We start from the raw sequence: 17,531 nt of genomic DNA, 5'->3' as shown, positions 1-17,531 counted from the left end.
AGGAGCGGGAATGAAGAGACCATACCTTTCCCAGAAATGCCATGTTCTTCTGAAACTCAAAATGGCTCGGTCAGGACAGGGATGACAGAGACTCAAGATACTTCTCATCCTCCCTTTAGCCAAAATCCGAAACAGGGGCTCGTCGCGTCAAACTTTTGGTGCGACTGAGCTGGGGTCACCCATTATCAGTACCAGCCGCTCTCTTATGAGCATAGCTAACATGGCACCAGCGTGTTAGAAGTCAGGACTGACGCAGGGACAAAGTACCCCTGTTTCTTCCTCTTTTCCTTCACTGGTGCCTCCTTTTGCCTCCCCTTCTTCTTCTTCTTTTCCATCACCAGATCCCTCCTGGTACTTTTCCTTCTTCCTCTTCTTCTCCTCTTCCACCAAGGGAAGTCCTCCTCTCAATATGGGTGCTATTGGGGCAGAATTTGGAAAGACTTTGGAGCAGAGCTTAAAAAGACTTCTAGTCGTTTGTTTGTTTGTTTGTTTTATTTTATTTTATTTTATTTTATTGTTTTTGCAATTCGTTTTCTGTATAGGCTTGTTTAAGCCCTTCATTGTACGCTGTGATACCTCTTTATATTAATAAAAGTCAACATTGCTTTATTTTGTATATTCTACCTCTTCTTTCTGAAATGGTTATGCCGTGAATAGACGTACTACCATATGACTTCTTTTTTATTTTTATAATCTGAACGGTGCTTAGGGTTGAAATCCCAGTTAATAAAAAGACCGCGCTCTATGCTTATTGAAACTATCCGGCACAATAATGCCGACTTGAACAAATGATATTTAGGGAAAAAACCTTTGTTTGAGAGAAAGATGTAATGCTGTACTTATCAGGCTATTCGACTTGATAATGTCGTCCTAAAAAAAAGCAATACTTAGGGCTGAAACCCCTGCTAAGGAAAAGATGTTAAGAAAAAGATGTTATTACGAACTTATTAGAGCTGTTTGGCACAATAATGCCGACCTAAAAAAAACGATACTTAGGGTCGAAACCCTTGCTAAGAAAAAGATGTTATTATGAACTTAATAGAGTTGTTAGGCACAATAATACCGACCTAAGAAAACGGTACATACCCCAAAACGGCCGAGATGACAGCTGAATGCTCGGTGCGGTGTAGGAGGTAACCATCCGAGGATGGGTGGTTCAAAGGTGGACCGTCCATGTGGGCCGCCAAGTACTTAGAGTGTTTCGCCGCCTTCCTAATGGCTTTTGTAGCCTTGGCCCTTTTTTTTAGTATCTAGTCCAAGGACCGAGGTACGATCATGCTGAGCTCAAATGCTCGTTTGCATCAATTCCCTTAGAGCTGAGGCTCTGAGGACAGATCGGGATCTTCATTATGCCTAGGACTTAATCCAACTTTTAGTAAATGATCTTCCTGTAGGTTTGTGTAACCTAACATTCTTCTTAAGTAGTTGGTTTCCCCATAGGTCTGAGTCCGAGGACCATACAATACCTTGGTTCTGTCCAAAACTTAGCTTTTTAAGTAGTTGGTTTTCTCATAGGTTTGAGTCCGAGGACCATGCAATACCTTGGTTCTGTCAAAAACTTAGCTTTTTAAGTAGTTGGTTTCCCCATAGGTTTGAGTCCGAGGACCATGCAATACCTTGGTTCTGTCCAAAACTTAGCGTAGTTGGTTTCCCCATAGGTTTGAGTCCGAGAACCATGCAATACCTTGGTTCTGTCCAAAACTTAGTAGTTGGGGGAATTAACCCCTCGGCTATGGCATGGGACCTTGGTTTAAGGGGGTTAGCTCCTCGGCCAAGCCCCTAGAACCATCCGTGCTGCTGTCACTATGAAGCGCAGCCCCTAGTGAAGAAATGTAGCCCCTAGTGGAACTTTACGCCCACCGCCCGTGCCAACATACAAGCCTTTCCCACAGACGGCGCCAATTGTAAGAACACAATTTGTAACGACCCAAAATGATATTGGGTTCGCACGTAAAAAAGGCCCAAACAATATCATTTGTAGAGCGTGGGTTTGAAAGGCTAGGCCTTGGTCACTGGGTGAGGGTTAGTCGTCTTGTTCGTACAGAATTAGGCCGTGTTCGCTCGAGGAGTCTTTCTCCTTGAGGCGGTCTAGGAGGCTTTGGTTCTTGGCCTTTTTTCCCAGCTCCCTTTTCCGGATTGCTTGTTCCTCTTTTTATATTATCCTGTATTCCTTATCCTTCGTCCACGTGTAGGATCGACTTTCCAAGGCTGATACTTGTCCCATCAGCCCATGCCCAAAGTGGTTGGGGGTGGTTGTAAAAGTTGAAGAGCATGGCTCTGTTAAGTGCAGAATGCTTTATTGCAGTACTGGCAGCCTTTTATTTGTGCTGTTTCCGCACTGTGATCACTCTTCCTTTTAGGGACATTTATGGCATGCTGAGCAAAAAGCAGTTGGTTTCCCCATAGGTTTGAGTCCGAGGACCATGCAATACCTTGATTCTGTCCAAAACTTCGTAGTTGGGGGAATTAACCCCTCGGCTATGGCATGGGACCTTGGTTTAAGGGGGTTAGCTCCTCGGCCAAGCCCCTAGAACCATCTGTGTTGCTGTCACTATGAAGCGCAGCCCCTAGTGAAGAAACGTAGCCTCTAGTGGAACTTTACGCCCACCGCCCGTGCCAACACACAAGCCTTCCCCATAGACGGCGCCAATTGTAAGGACACAATTTGTAACGACCCAAAATGATATTGGGTTCGCACGTAAAAAAGGCCCAAACAATATCATTTGTAGAGCGTGGGTTTGAAAGGCTAGGCCTTGGTCACCGGGTGAGGGTTAGTCGTCTTGTTCGTACAGAATTAGGTCGTGTTCACTCGAGGAGTCTTTCTTCTTGAGGCGGTCTGGGAGGCTTTGGTTCTTGGCCTTTTTTCCCAGCCCTCTTTTCCGGATCGCTTGTTCCTCTTTTTATATTAGCCTGTATTCCTTATCCTTCGTCCACGTGTAGGATCGACTTTCCAAGGCTGATACTTGTCCCATCAGCCTATACCCAAAGTGATTGGGGATGGTTGTAAAAGTTGAAGAGCATGGCTCTGTCAGGTGCAGAATGCTTTATTGCAATATTGGCAGCCTTTTATTTGTGTTGTTTCCGCACTGTGATCACTCTTCCTTTTAGGGACATTTATGGCATGCTGAGCAGGAGCTCGTCCTAGGCCATTTCCTTAGGCCGTCCTCGACTCTCATAGTGCGTCCTCGGCCCTGTATCTCCTCGGCACAGGCCTTGGGCCTTAACATGAAATGGGTTGGGGTCATAAATTCTCTGGCCCCACAATATATATATATATATATATATATATTATATATACTTAATTTGATCAAATAAGAAAAAGCTCTACTCGAGCTTCTTCATGATTTTTTCCCCCTTTTTTGGCTTAGTGTATTTCTTTGTTATAAGAAACGGTATGTTGCATGTACTCGTATAAGAAATTTAAATCACACGAAAAGTATTTGATAAATAATATATGTGATCACTCTTCCGCACTGTGATCACTCTTCCTTTTAGGGACATTTATGGCAAGCTGAGTAGGAGCTCGTCCTAGGCCATTTCCTTAGGCCGTCCTCGACTCTCATAGTGCGTCCTCGGCCCTGTATCTCCTCGGCGCAGGCCTTGGGCCTTAACATGAAATGGGCTGGGGTCATAAATTCTCTGGCCCCACAATATATATATATATATATATATATATATATTTATATATATATATATATATTTTATATATATATATATACTTAATTTGATCAAATAAGAAAAAGCTCTACTCGAGCTTCTTCATGATTTTTTTCCCCCTCTTTTGGCTTAGGTGTATTTCTTTGTTATAAGAAACGGTATGTTGCATGTACTCGTATAAGAAATTTAAATCACACGAAAAGTATTTGATAAATAATATATGTGATCAACATACCTTGGTTTTAGTTGTTTCTAGAATTAATAACTTGAAGGAATTTGTTTTAGTAGTTTCTCAAAAAAAAAAAAAAAAATCAACAAAACTTCGTGGGAAGGCTTCCTTAATTACTATTTGCTACTCAACGAAACTTCTTTTTCTTATTTGATCGATTTAAGTAATGTGATATTTTTCTACCAAGTTTTTAAAATTACTCACTTATTAACCTCGATAAGAGAAATCAACCTCGGAAAATTAAAATTTTGCTTAAAATTCCATCTCAAAATTCCTTATGCAAAAAATACATAGAAGGAATGTTCTCTATCGTTTTGATGTTACAGACTAAACATGTAAAGCACACATAAAGCGTGCTTTCACCAATTCCAAATCAAAAGAAACAAAGAAATCCTTTATCTATTGTCAATAGTACTCATAAAATTAAAAGGAAAGGAAAAGAACTTCTCAAACAAATATAAACGAATTAGAACAATTTACACATTGTGTTCTGCTCTCATACCAGGGTACTTCTTATTCATTGCTGGGGTCATGCAGGAAAAGATTGATGGCTTTTGTTTCTTTTGTTTCACACCAAAGATAAATGACCGCAAAGGAACCCGGTTCCTACTATTCTCTGTGTGTCTCAGCAGAGGATTTGATTGCTTCCTTGATCCAGCAAGCCCGAATTCCTCGTTCAACTTTGCCAAAGTCCTCTCAAGTTCAAGTTGGAGTGTAGTCACATGATCCAAACCTGCTTGCAATTCATCTCCAACCCTGTTATTCTCTTGTTTCATGTTCAATACCTCACCTTGGAACTTTGCAGCTTGATAGCTTGTAAACTTGAACTCGTCTTCTTCTGCGCTTTCCTTCAAAGCTGTTGTTATTTCTTCTTGAATGTTGCACAAAGATGAAAATCTGCAATGTAGTTCATCTTTGAGTAATGCACATTGCTCCAGCCACAAAATTAGTTCAGTTTGTATTTCTCTCATGTGTTTGTAGATTGGCCGTGCATCTGATTTCAGAGAATATCTTGCTGAACTTGCCTCTAGCTTCTTTCCTTTCTCCTCAAGCTTCAATATCTCAGCTTGTAAATCTTGGATTCCAGTCTCGAATTTCTGTATCTGATGGAATGAGGTGCTGAATTTTAACCAGAAACCCAAGTTCTCCTCTAGCAGTTCGTCAATGTTCATTCGGAGTTTTTCTTCAATTGCTGACATAGTTTCAGGAGGTTGGTCAAGTAGAGTCAACTTGAAGTTGTCTTTCTCTGTTACCAGAGTTGTTAAACCAGTTCCTGCTTTAGGATCAAAACTTAGATCATCCAACAAATTAGCCTTCTGTGGGAAGTCTGAGGCTTTGGAGTCTTCTGAATCCTTATTTTCATCCAAACATTTCAGCAGAAGGTTTACTTTCTGACGTAATGATTTAATCTCTTCATCCTTCATAGCATTAGAACTCTTTAATTCCTTTAGCTGCATCGACGTGTCAAAAGTGTTGTCTTGTGATTTCTTCTCCACTTCACTAAGCTTTTTCTTCACATCCTTGTAACTGCGGAGAGTTGTGGTGTACTCTGTTAGAAGCATTTTTTCTCTTTCTTCCAAGCCATTCAAGAACATTTTCTTCCAGTCTGGTTCATCCTCTTGGCCGTTTTCCTGTTCCTTTGGTTTAACAGTAAGAAGATTATCCACAGTCCGTGATGAAGTCTGTTTATCATCTTTGTGCTGCGATATCAAGTCCTGACCTTTCACTGATAGATTATCTGGGTCATTATTTGCCCCGGATTGATACACATCTTCATCTTCAGCAGAAGTACTAAGAGCATTGTCAGCTTTTGCAGAACCCTCATCAGGATTCAATGGATCATCTTTGTGCTGCGATATCAAGTCCTGACCTTTCACTGATAGATTATCAGGGTCATTATTTGCCCAGGATTGATACACTTCTTCATTTTTAGCAGAAGTACTGAGAGCATTGTCAGCTTTTGGAGAACCCTCACCAGGATTTAATGGATCATCTTTGTGCTGCAATATCAAGTCCTGGCCTTTCACTGATAGATTATCAGGGTCATTATTTGCCTGGGAGTGATATAGATCTTCATTTTCAGCAGAACTACTGAGAGCATTGTCAGATTTTGCAGAACCCTCACTAGGATTCAATGGATCCTCTTGTTCTTTCAACCCATTTTGCAATCTTATTTCAGCTGGAGATCCCTCTTCTGTTTGTAATGGACCTGTCAACTCAAGCTCCTCATCAGGCTTCACGCTTTGCAATTTCTCAGTAAGGTGATTGAGATTTAAACGTGCTTCAGTGAAATGTGTCTGGAGATTGTTATTCTGGTTTTCAAAACTATAGTCTAGGTCCTGAACTGTGTGAAGCTTTTCTTCCATTTCCTTCAGCTTGTAGCTCAAATTGTTTGAACCATCAATAAGCATTGCCTTATCATCTTCCAAATTTCGAATTTGTGCTTGAAGTTCATCAGTTTCTGTTCTTAATCTCTTTACAAGAACAGTCTGTGATGAAACCGCAGTTTCTAAGCTAACCACTTTATTCACAAGCTCATCTATCTTCTCTGCCATCTCTGTCACAGTGAGAGATGCATTGGACCCAACCTCAAAGTGTTCCTTGATCTTCTCACGTAACACCTCCAATTCTTTTCTCTCTTGTGTCACACTGCTGACTTCTTGGTCTAAGCTTGTTAACTCTTCTATTTTCATAGACCTATCTCTGGCATGTGGCTTTTGCTGACTAGTCTGATCACCATGAAACGCACCTTTGAGACTCTCAAACTTCTCCCTGGCATCCTTTATCCTTTGGGACTCAACTCTTGCTTCCTTAGTGGATTTCTCCTGTTTCTCTTGCAACTGAGCCAATGTCTCTACGCATGATTTTAAAGCTGCTTCTGCCATCAATTTCCGAGCCTCATCATCTTCGATAACCATGCCCTCACCGAATTCATCTTGCAAACTGAAAACTCTCTCTTGCATTTCCTTAATCTGATTCTCAATTTCCCAGTATTTTGCTAGCCCATTCTCATAAGAGCTCTTTACAAACTCTTTCTCTGTTTGTAGAGTCAGAATTTGTTTCTGAATTTTGTCGATCTCTTGAAGTGCCTCGGCTTTGTTCAAACCAGATTTAGCAACCGTAGTAGTAGTAGTAGCTGCAGTTTTGAATGTCTTCCTATGTTGCAATTTCTTTGTAGCTGACGTAACGATGCTCTTTAAATCTTTGGTTGGAACCTTTGGAACAACTGGAATATTTGATTTTGGAACCTCTGGAGTGTTTTTTTGGAATCTTGGTGTGGTATCTTCTTCTTCTTCAGCCATTGCAAACTCAACCTCTTCTGGAAAAACAGAAGCAATGGTGGTGTTGGCATTTTGTAGCTCTGTTGATATGTGGTCGTACCTTTCAGCTAGAGCTCTATAAGCTCGATATGATTCTTCCACAAAGTGTATGATCTCTGGCCTCTTTTTGTAGTACATTTCTGCTCTCTTGGCAAAGGAGTCTCCATCCTCGTCGATGAGTTTAAGCACGATTTGCACCTGTTCCCCCATATCTGCAATTCCATAAAATTTATTAGCTCATCAGGCACACAAACTATTTTGATACTGTGAATATTAGAACATTTTGTTCGCAGATGAAGGTGTTCCAATTTCTACATCAATTTCAGCTTTCATTTTAGTGGAAACAATATTCTACCAATTCATTTATAACATTAAAAGTTTCAAACAAAAAAAATAAAATTCAGTTTGTCTATTTTAAGGATAAGAAGTCACATCTAAGTAGTATCAATGTAGTAGCTATGTAAAACCCTCGCACGTTTGTTTGAATTTCATATACTTTATACTCCAATAAACAACGAGAACAACAATGATAGGATGCAGAGTGATCAAATGTTGTACAAAGGAACATAGGGAGCGGATTCAGATTTCAGATTGATCCAAAGGTTGGAGATCTGGATTGAATCAGAGCCGAGGCATGTAAATGTTCAATCCAAATCTTATGAATAGAGACTTTAATTTACAGCAAACCTTAATTAATTTCCAGACCCTTTTTTAGTTGGAATATGACAAACTTACATATGTATCCGGTAGATCATGAACACAAGATCTCACCCTCAACCTTACTCTTACAAGCGAAGAAGGTGCCATTTCACATAGAGGTCATCAGTGGCAATTAAATTCCAGACCAATAAAATGAACACCATATCTAACATAAACACCTAAACACTTTTTTTTGAGATGATTCCCAGAAAATAACCTTAATCGAATTATGAATATGGCAGTAACATGGGAATCCAGATTCAATGTATCAGTTATCAAAAACCCATGTCACTGCAGATAACATTTTTTCCACTGCATTATACAAGAATTCAATGCTCAAACTACAATCCCACCTCAAACCAAAAAAAAAAAAAAAAACCAAATATGAATTCTTTCTAAGGAATATTACATAATTTTGAAGGAAAAAAAAAAGGTACCTTGAAGGTTTTGCTCCAGCCATTTTGATTGCTTAGTCCTGATATGGCTTGCCCACCACCATGAATATGCATTGCTTGCAGCTCTCTGTAACATTTTTCTTTTTTCTGGATTTTCTTCTTCTTCTTCTTCTTCTCTGTCTCTTTGTATATTTGTGTATCTCTCTATGCAAGAAGAGAACACATGAAACCAAATACAGATGAAAAGAAAAGAAAGGTTTAGATTTATAAAGACAGAGAGAAGGTGGGGGAAGAAAAGAGAGAAAGGAAAAATATATGATGATGGAAGGGAATATGTCAACAGAACACAACACAGCTTTGTGTGTTTTCAAGTTTTTGGTAGTTTTAAAGTTATGGGATCATGGAGGGGAGCAAACTTCGCTCGCTTTTATTGTTAACTACGTTTCAAACCAAAATTAAGAATTTGCCAAAAAGGCCCCAAGCCTCACCCAATCACTCACTCACACGTAGCATGTCATGGTTGGCACTGACACAATGAAGGGGTACCTTTCTTTTCTTTGAATTCTTTCCATTTTTCTCTTTATGCTTTTTAAGCTAACTTTACTTCTTTTTATTTTGTGTTAAATTTCAGTGCAAAAGTTGTTCAAGTAAAGTAACCTATCAATATCATCATTTCACACCGGCCACAGATCTTAAATTCTTAATATTATGTCCACAATTCCATAATTTTTTTTTAAAATAAAATAAAATAAAAATTATGCCCACATGACATCCTAGAGTTACCTGTGTTGTTACCTTTATGATATACGAAATTTTTTTATGTAATATAACTTTTTTTTGTTTAAAATTTGATAATTATTATATATAGAATGATTTGAATATAGAATAGGAATCTAAATTTAATTAATATATCTAAATTACAATAATGACCTAAAATTGTGAGTCAAATTGGTTCGATTTTATATAGATTAGAAATGATACTTACCTTGCTCTAAAAAAGAAGAAGAAATGATAGTTACAAACTTTTTCAAAGCATATAATTTTGCAACAGGTAAGTCAGTCATTTTTTGTGCAAATTCTTCCTCTCTTTTTTGATGATCTGGAGGAATACATTTCTCTGTTTTGATTTTTTTTTTTTTTTTTCCCTTCTTCTAAAACAGAATCCAAAATCTCTGTATCACTAGATGAAGATGCCATTGATGAGATTGACTCTTTTAATTGATAAAGGTTATCAAAACCAAGGTTCTATCCTAATGCTTGCTGGGTGCTCTTTAAACCTACATGTCATTAGTAGGGACCTTGTTCTAAGCATATGGTTGAGTGATTACTTATTAGTGATAGCTACCAGCAGACAAGGGAAGTAATTGCTTAGAGAATCCTACGTGAACGTGATCTTATCCATTTCAACTTCAATAGCACTCTTTTGAGGACCCAAATACGAGAAAGGAAATTAATGGCAGGTACTTGTTTAAACAAATGTTTTTGGTTTTTAAATAATATTATATATATTTTTACACATTTTTTCATTCATATGTATTTTTGAAAAAATTGAAAATTATTATTTAAATACATGTATCAAATAGGTCTTAAATTTCTAAATGGAAATATTAAGTATGACTATTTTTAGTGTAGGTGAAATTTGAACTACTTCAATTTATGGTATCTAATTTATAGTGATTGTTCTTTATCATCAGATAAAAATATCAATTATTTTAGTATAAACTAAAATTGAACCATAAATCTTTTATTTAATATTAAAAAATTTTATCAATTAAATTAACTAGAATACGTTTGCTACATTTTTTGAAGGTAGGAAATGGATTACAAGAAATGACAAAACTTCTTAATTTGATGCAAAGGACGATAGACCTCGAAATGGTCCTGCATAATGAGAATAGACAGCATCATTAAATTAATGTTCCATTTACAATTTCATTTCGGGAACCCAGACAGAGATATTTTCTAAAATATATCATTATTTTATCTCACTGACATCCTATGCTATAAAACAAATCAATAATCTCCTTACAAGTAACATCCGTTAAAATCATGGGTTCTGAAGATTAGCATCTCTGATCCTCACCCAGACTTAGGAATCTTCTAAATAATTAAGATAATAGCTCAACAACCAAATCAAAAAAAGAGAGAGATCCATATTTAAATTTCCTAACCACACTCATGTCACAACCGTGAATATATTAGTAGATGTCACGTCCTTAAGATATAAAAAATGAATTAATGAGTGGAGAGTTTTGAACACCTAGTGGAATGGTTAAATGACATGGATGAGAAGTATGGGGCATTGATGAAGACCATTTGGCTGCATTACATATGATTGTTCAAGTTGAGATATAAATACAGCTAGCTGTTTGCTGAAGGAAATGCATAAAGTAAAGAGTACTACAAAAAAACTGAGCACAGAACATGGTATTACTATTAACCATCAGGGGACCCGAGCATGTACTATCACACATCCTGCCCACTAAAATTAGTAACAAAGGACATTCAGCAAAAAAAAAAAAAAATTAGTAACAAAGGACGCTATAGAACCTTTTTGTTTTATTTTTTTGGAACAGGAAAGAATTTTGAGTGATTAATCACATTCAGCTTCCCAACAACATAAGCCACATATGATGCCTGAATGGACTCAAGGACTTTATCAGTGCACAAATTAAACAGCAACCAACCACACAAGTGGTCCTACGTACTTATCTAGACTCACTAACAACTTTGCATCTATCAATTTTGGCTGTGCCTTTACAATGGGAACATTGGGAAGTAGGAAAGAAATAGTCAGAGACACAGGAAATTATGTCCACCAAGTCTTTGCGTGTGTGTGTGTGTGTACACTCAAAATGTATAGACTTTCCCTACCATTAGCAAGGATCAGAGTTTTTTTTTTTTCTTTTTTGGGCGAAGGTTCAGACGCGTTAAAGTCTTTTTTGAGTTTGTGTGGAAAGAGAAGATCAACATGAATGCAGGTCTTCAAAATTAAATCATGAAAATTGCATTATTAAGATAGAGCTAAATGGCAAAAGGGAGGGGAAAAAAGACCAAGCCAATCTCAAGGCTTTTATTTTATTTTTTTACAAGTCCTTCAAAGTACTAACAAAAAAATGGTTCAAGGATGGAAACACAACAAATGTAGATCATTAGATCATTCAGAATTTAAAAGTACTAACAAAATAATACTAAGTGGCAGAGAACAAAAAACCCCATCTTAGATAGAGCTGTAAATGAATCAAACCGTTCATAAACAGATCGAGTTTGGCTCGATAAAAAAGCTCGTTCATGTTTATTTGTTTATAAGCAAGCCAAAATTAAACTTTAGTTTTAAGCTTATTTAATAAACGAGCCAAGCCTGAGTAAAAAATATTGTTCATGAACAAGTTCGTGAACACCAAGACTCAATACAAAAGTAACAAAACAAGTTGGACCTAAACTTATTTATGAGTTTGGTAATAAAATTGATATGAACTTGACAAGTAAACTCATATCCTTCTAAGACTTTAATTAATTATAAGTTAAGATCACTCATCCAAACCAAATAGACTAGATAATAAACTTGATATATACTTAATATTATACTTGTGTTGGATCTCAAACTCAAAAGCATGATATTGAACTTAAATTTGAGCTTGATATTGAGCTCAAGCTTGGCTTGACTAATGAATCAAGCCAAGTCAAGCCGAGCTCAAGTTTTTATACTTTATAACGAACTCAAGTTTGAACATTATTTTTAGGTTCGTATCAAACTCAAGCCAAACTTGAACATTCTACCTTTGTTATTGAGTTAAACTTGAACATTCACTACTTGACAAAGCTAGGCTCGTTTACCGCCCTTCTTAGACAAGAAAAAGAGGATGCAATGAGATATCAACAGGATGGCCCTTGATCAACTATGAGTAGAATTATTTACAGTACTAGCGAGTTAAAGCATAAATATATTTCACATATTCACAAAAGCTTGATAGTCACCAGGTTTGGGATATTCTTTCAGTGCCTATATTTACAATAAAAGAAAATATCTCCATTATACTTCAAGTTTCTCCTAGTCCTTGAATCTCAGTGAATGCAGGTGCAACGAACCAATGGAAAGATGAATTACAGAACATGAAGTGTGCTGGAATGCATCTGTTGGAGCCTTTTTTCCAGTCCATGTGAGATTGATATTCCGCTCTCTTAACTGGATAATTTAGGGTCAAGTTCAATCGGTTATTAATCTGCACTTCTACACAAGATGCTGAGAGCCTAACAGGATCTTTTCTGCTCTAATTATTGCTTCTTTTTTCTTTTCATCTCTTTTTATAAACAAAATTTGGTACTGGAACAGGTCAGATTCTTCAAACGATCAAAGAATGAAGAACGCAAATAGGGCCACTCTAAGAAGGATCACCTATTTCTAGATATTGAAGTTCTGAGGAGAAGAAAGCCATTGTGCCATACCGTTTGTGCCCTCTGCATAATCAATAAATTTGCAGTGATAAACTCAGCATAAATAACTTGGGGCATTTATCAATGTAAATGCAATACATGTGGAACATTCAAATATACAATTCAAGAAAAAAAGAGGGGGATGGGAAAAAAAGGATTTTTTTTTTTTTTTTTTTTGAGAAACGGAAAGAAAGGAATTTGCGGAACATTTTTTTCAAGAATCAAAGCTATGTGTCTACTAGTTCACTAATCTGGGAGCTATGCAAGAGCCCAAATCAGTTAAATTGAGCTCAAACAACAACTGAAAATAAGAAGTATGACATCTATGACCAGTTTAGCCTTATTTAGGAATTACTATGACTTACTGGTGATAAAAGTTTGGCCGCTAATGAATGGCTGAACTCCAGGACTGGGAAGAGAGCTTACATAAGGGACATGACAATTTGAAGTAAAGCTATTCTCTATAACCCTATAAGGAGTTGCAAGATTGTATGAAGTAAATTTATTTATGTAATCTCCAATTCTGGTTAACAATTTAATAAATGTTGTTCTTCATTTCCCTCTCTTTTCTTCCTTCTTTAATTTTTTAAGAATTCACAGGATACCAGAGAAGCTGATCCTCTCTAATGCCCCTGGCCCCTTAGATGCGTGCACCAAGTGATGGAGGTCATCATGGTTAATAAACATCTGTAGAAAGAAGCTACTAGATATCTCCAGAGGTTGTTATAGTTATCTAGTTTAGAGTCTAAAACACCTCATTGCTCCTTGGACAGTACTACTCTACTGTTTTGATGCCATTAAAACTAAAAGGTTCAAAATGAGTTGAAGTGTGTTATATAAAACAGAGGAGGGGACCAATTTTAACCACTATTTAGAGTTCAAAAAAGCTAGTGCAGCATAGGAGCATAACAAGCACAACAAAATAAGAGAATGAATAGCAGCAAATGTAAAACTAAAGGCAAAAACAATAGTTCTTACCAGGAGAGAACTCATCTGCAAGGTTCTTGATAGCACTCAAAAGCTGGTTGTTTGCACCTTCCACCACCTTCTTGCAACCAGGTCTATAGCTTGGAACCAACACAGCTAAACCATCATTACTGTCAAAATCAGGTCCATGAGGCTCGAACCACCCAATGGACCAGTCTGGGTCATCAGATTCTGACCCCGACAAACAAACACCATCAGATGGCACCAACTCAGCATCAAACTCCCTATCAATTATGCTCTCTTCCCTACTCTGCCATTTCCCCTTAACCTCAATTCTCCTCTCTTCCCTACTAGGCCATTTCCTCTTGACCTTCCTTTGAGAAGAGGCTATCTTGGTTGAAGGAAATTTTACAGTATCAGGCTCCCACAAACCAAATCCCCACTCAAATGAAGAATTCATGGAAGACCCATTTGAGACAGGCTCTTTCTCATTCCCACCCCACAACCGCCAAGGGAAACCAGTAAAAGAGAAAGCCATAATTCGAACTCAGAATTCACAAGAAATCTTTAAAAATCAAAATTTTTGGATGAATCAACGAGTTCTGTTTTGAGGGAAAATGAAGAGGAATCCACAGACAATGGGGGAGCACAAGAGTTGGAACTTGGAAGTGGTTCCTGCCTGTTGCAGTAACCACTATATTAGGAATTGATCAAATCCATCAATACACTATAGATCAAACAAATTAAGATATAATCAAATCCAATTCAATCTCAAAAACAAAATAATCCCATTAATCTCAATAATTCATTAAGAAAAGCCAGAGCTTGAAAAAGCTAATAGCAAGATTAAATGGGTTCAAAAGTTTCCATCTTTTTTCTCCATATATTACAACAATTACCACCAAAGTTGAAGAGTCATCTTATAATTATGAAGACACAAAAATATTAAAAAATTTCTAGTCCAATGAATTTAGTCAGGATCATGACCTTTCTTCTCCAATCAAGTCAGCAAAGACTTTCCATAAAGGGAAACCTCTGAAATGAAGCTCCTAGCTTAATCAACCCCCCAAAAATATCACAATGGACCAACCAAGATTACCTTTTTTCCAAGACAAATAAGTACTTCAACTAACACAAAAAAAACATGAAGCTCAATTCTTGGAAACTAGTAATTTTGTCTTCATTTACAAATCAAATTCTTTAATCCCACCTCGGGATGATAACCAATTGCTCAGTCTTCTTAACAATAATGATAACAAATCAGCTCAAAAAATCTAATTATCCAAAGAAAGATAAAGAAGAAACACTTCAAAAAAAAATCAACCTTGAGAACAAAACCGTGATTTCAAAGTTTCAAAATGGTCCCATGGTCCCTCATATCACTGTGAAAAAACACAAAATCCGAAACCTCTCACCGGAAAAACCGAAACTTTTGGGTATAAAAAAACAGTTAAAACAAAAGTTCTCCGGAAAGAGTTAGAAATGAAAGATCAGTGAAATCACGGTGACAAAAAAAAAAAAGTGGGGTTTCGAAACCCTTCTCTCTCTCTCTCCCTCTCTCTCTCTCTCTCTCTACACTCTGTCTCTGCAAAGCTAACTGAAAGAGAGACTGAGCAAAGCTCGTCTTTACCGTACTTTACAAGACTTCTCGTTTTTAATGTATGTGACTATGATTTATGTTTTTGTTTTTATTTTATTTTTTATGTTTTTGTTTCTTCTTATCTTAGTATTATTATTTATTTATTTATTTTAGAGTTGTGGATATTTTTTTTTTTTTGGTAAAAGAGTTGTGGATATTTTGATTTAGGATCAAGGTCATCGAAACATGCGGTTCTGATTGTACGATGTGTGGGGACGGTCTTACTGTGCACCTTCAATCATTGAATAAAAGTTGAAGCCTGGACCTGGTGGAGTCTACAACTTGAAAGTTGGGAAATGATTAACAAAATCAACGAGCAAATCTCCTGCGTTGATTTCATGACAAGTGGGGCATCACTACCGTCCAAATTTGCTAGCTTGGCTTTTTTCCACCTTCCAATCATTGCGTGCATATGCGGTTCACCTCACTCACACGTGTGGATTATTATTAGGTTATAGATATACAATTGATACAAGTATAACCTATGGTTTTTACTCTTTTTCTTTTTCTTTTTTTTTATAAATTTTTTATAGCGGTCTAGCATCTTAGGGAAATACGTAAATGAAAATGACCCAGATAAAGTTTGGCCTTTTGAATTATTAATTTGGGGCAATAAAAACAATGGGGTTATTATTATTAATGGCATATAAAACAAAAGAGTGTTGAATGATTGAATTCGATCCGGGGCTTTTTGCTTTTCTCCTCTAATAATAAAGGTTGCATAATAATGTTCTATGTATTTGGTGTTATTTTAAATATTTTTAAGTCCTAGTCATATGGTAAAAAATCAGTTTTGCACTTTGTTAAAAGAAGAGAGGAAAGAGATATTAACATAGAAAATTTATGTGATTTGAGTATAAGCTTATGCTCACTACAAAAGTGAATAATTCATTATATGAAAAATTAGGATTACAATAGTATTTTAACTATTTATATAACATGATTCTACTTGGTACAAATTCTTCGAATACCGTTATATTGTTCCTTTGATTAGTGGCCAATAATCAAATATAGGATAACTCCAACATTTATATTAAGGGTGTAATCTTTGAGAGTGATTACTTAATAAGGAAAAAAAAAATCCAATTTCATAAAAGAGAGATGCTAAAATATAATTATTATTTTTTTGGGTCTAAACCCGGATGCTTTCTCCACTTGTTTTTTGTTTGGGAATTTTCTCATATAAAGCAATATTTTCCATTGAAAAATTATCATCATTAGTAGATTTCGAAAGTTATTTTAGGATTTTTTGGGTTTTGTCAAAATCATGGGTTTTGTGATCAGCGAGAGCAGTAAGACTATAATAATAAGGTGGCTAAAAGGTTATGTGAGAAATGGTCCTAATAGATTTGAATTATAATTAGCACAGAGGGGTATCTAAATTAAAACTTGGAACTCCGACTTTTTAAATCTTAGGAATTGGTAATACCACTTACAAATGCAATCAACAGTTCCCATATCTTATTTTCATTGAACAATTAATGCATTCAACTTCTTGTGAATATTGCAATTTGTTCAACTGAATCATTAATTAACGTACTTCCATCAACCATATTCATTTTTTAGGCTTTTAAGGCATTTGCTCATGTAATCTGCAATCACAATTTCCCTTGTGTTATCTTCAACCAACAAGGACTTACCCCATAACTTGTTTCATAGGTTTGTCTTGGCAATTCATTTTTTTCTTATTGAAAACCTCTTTAGATTATACATATGGTGGAATTCTAACTTTCGAAGGTAAAAAAGTTTTGTGCTATACAATTAGCATGATGGTGCAAGACTCTCCGATCTCCATGATCTATATAGCTAGTGCTATGCACCTTATCATATTTGTGCGCTTCTAAACCACTTTTTCACTTTAAATGGTCGTCTGACCATAGAATCATGCTAGTGGAAAACTTTTGTCACTGCTTTATTTGGGTGGGAACAGAAACACAAGTATAATCTAAACTAGCTCTAGCTAGAGATTTTTTTTTTTTTTTTTTTTTTTTTGGGTAACATCCAAGAGATTGTTGTTTCCTTGTCATGTTGTATATATAACTAAACACAATAGAGAGAGAGAGAGAGAGAGTCAAACACTTTCTCAATGAAAAAGAACAGAAGAAAACATAACAAAAAATAAAACTAAAATGAAGTATAATTTAATTGCAATACTCAGATAAGAAACCCCTCAAAAAAGATGAAAGGAATTGAAAAAGAAAACCTGCAGTGCCTAGTGTTAATCATAAGGA

General features: G+C 36.4%; 2 protein-coding genes across 2 annotated transcripts; both read right to left on the bottom strand.

The window, feature by feature from the left end:
- Positions 1-4,151: 4,151 nt before the first annotated feature.
- Positions 4,152-8,684, bottom strand: LOC115994644 (kinase-interacting protein 1-like). The gene is made up of 2 exons (XM_031118863.1): positions 8,343-8,684; positions 4,152-7,418 (listed from the first exon to the last, which is right to left on the bottom strand). Exons 1-2 carry the CDS (start codon positions 8,434-8,436, stop codon positions 4,363-4,365), a joined length of 3,150 nt encoding a protein of 1,049 aa, XP_030974723.1. The 5' UTR covers positions 8,437-8,684; the 3' UTR covers positions 4,152-4,362.
- Positions 8,685-12,169: 3,485 nt separating this feature from the next.
- Positions 12,170-15,314, bottom strand: LOC115995176. The gene is made up of 3 exons (XM_031119635.1): positions 14,986-15,314; positions 13,713-14,340; positions 12,170-12,758 (listed from the first exon to the last, which is right to left on the bottom strand). The coding sequence occupies exons 2-3, from the start codon at positions 14,197-14,199 to the stop codon at positions 12,703-12,705; spliced, it is 543 nt and encodes a 180-aa protein (XP_030975495.1). The 5' UTR covers positions 14,200-14,340; positions 14,986-15,314; the 3' UTR covers positions 12,170-12,702.
- Positions 15,315-17,531: the final 2,217 nt, after the last annotated feature.

Source organism: Quercus lobata, chromosome 6 (genome assembly GCF_001633185.2).
Source record: "Quercus lobata isolate SW786 chromosome 6, ValleyOak3.0 Primary Assembly, whole genome shotgun sequence".
Taxonomy (NCBI): Eukaryota; Viridiplantae; Streptophyta; class Magnoliopsida; order Fagales; family Fagaceae; genus Quercus; species Quercus lobata.
This window is presented reverse-complemented; position numbering and strand designations above follow the sequence as displayed.

What these genes read in the sequence shown, in the direction of transcription:
- LOC115995176 (XM_031119635.1), bottom strand. Translation starts at nt 14,199, where the DNA reads ATGGCTTTCTCTTTTACTGGTTTCCCTTGGCGGTTGTGGGGTGGGAAT. An exon ending in TGCAGATGAGTTCTCTCCTG is followed by an intron (nt 12,759 to 13,712) that starts GTAAGAACTATT and finishes TTGATTATGCAG; the next exon opens with AGGGCACAAACGGTATGGCA.
- LOC115994644 (XM_031118863.1), bottom strand. Translation starts at nt 8,436, where the DNA reads ATGTTACAGAGAGCTGCAAGCAATGCATATTCATGGTGGTGGGCAAGC. An exon ending in GCTGGAGCAAAACCTTCAAG is followed by an intron (nt 7,419 to 8,342) that starts GTACCTTTTTTT and finishes ATGGAATTGCAG; the next exon opens with ATATGGGGGAACAGGTGCAA.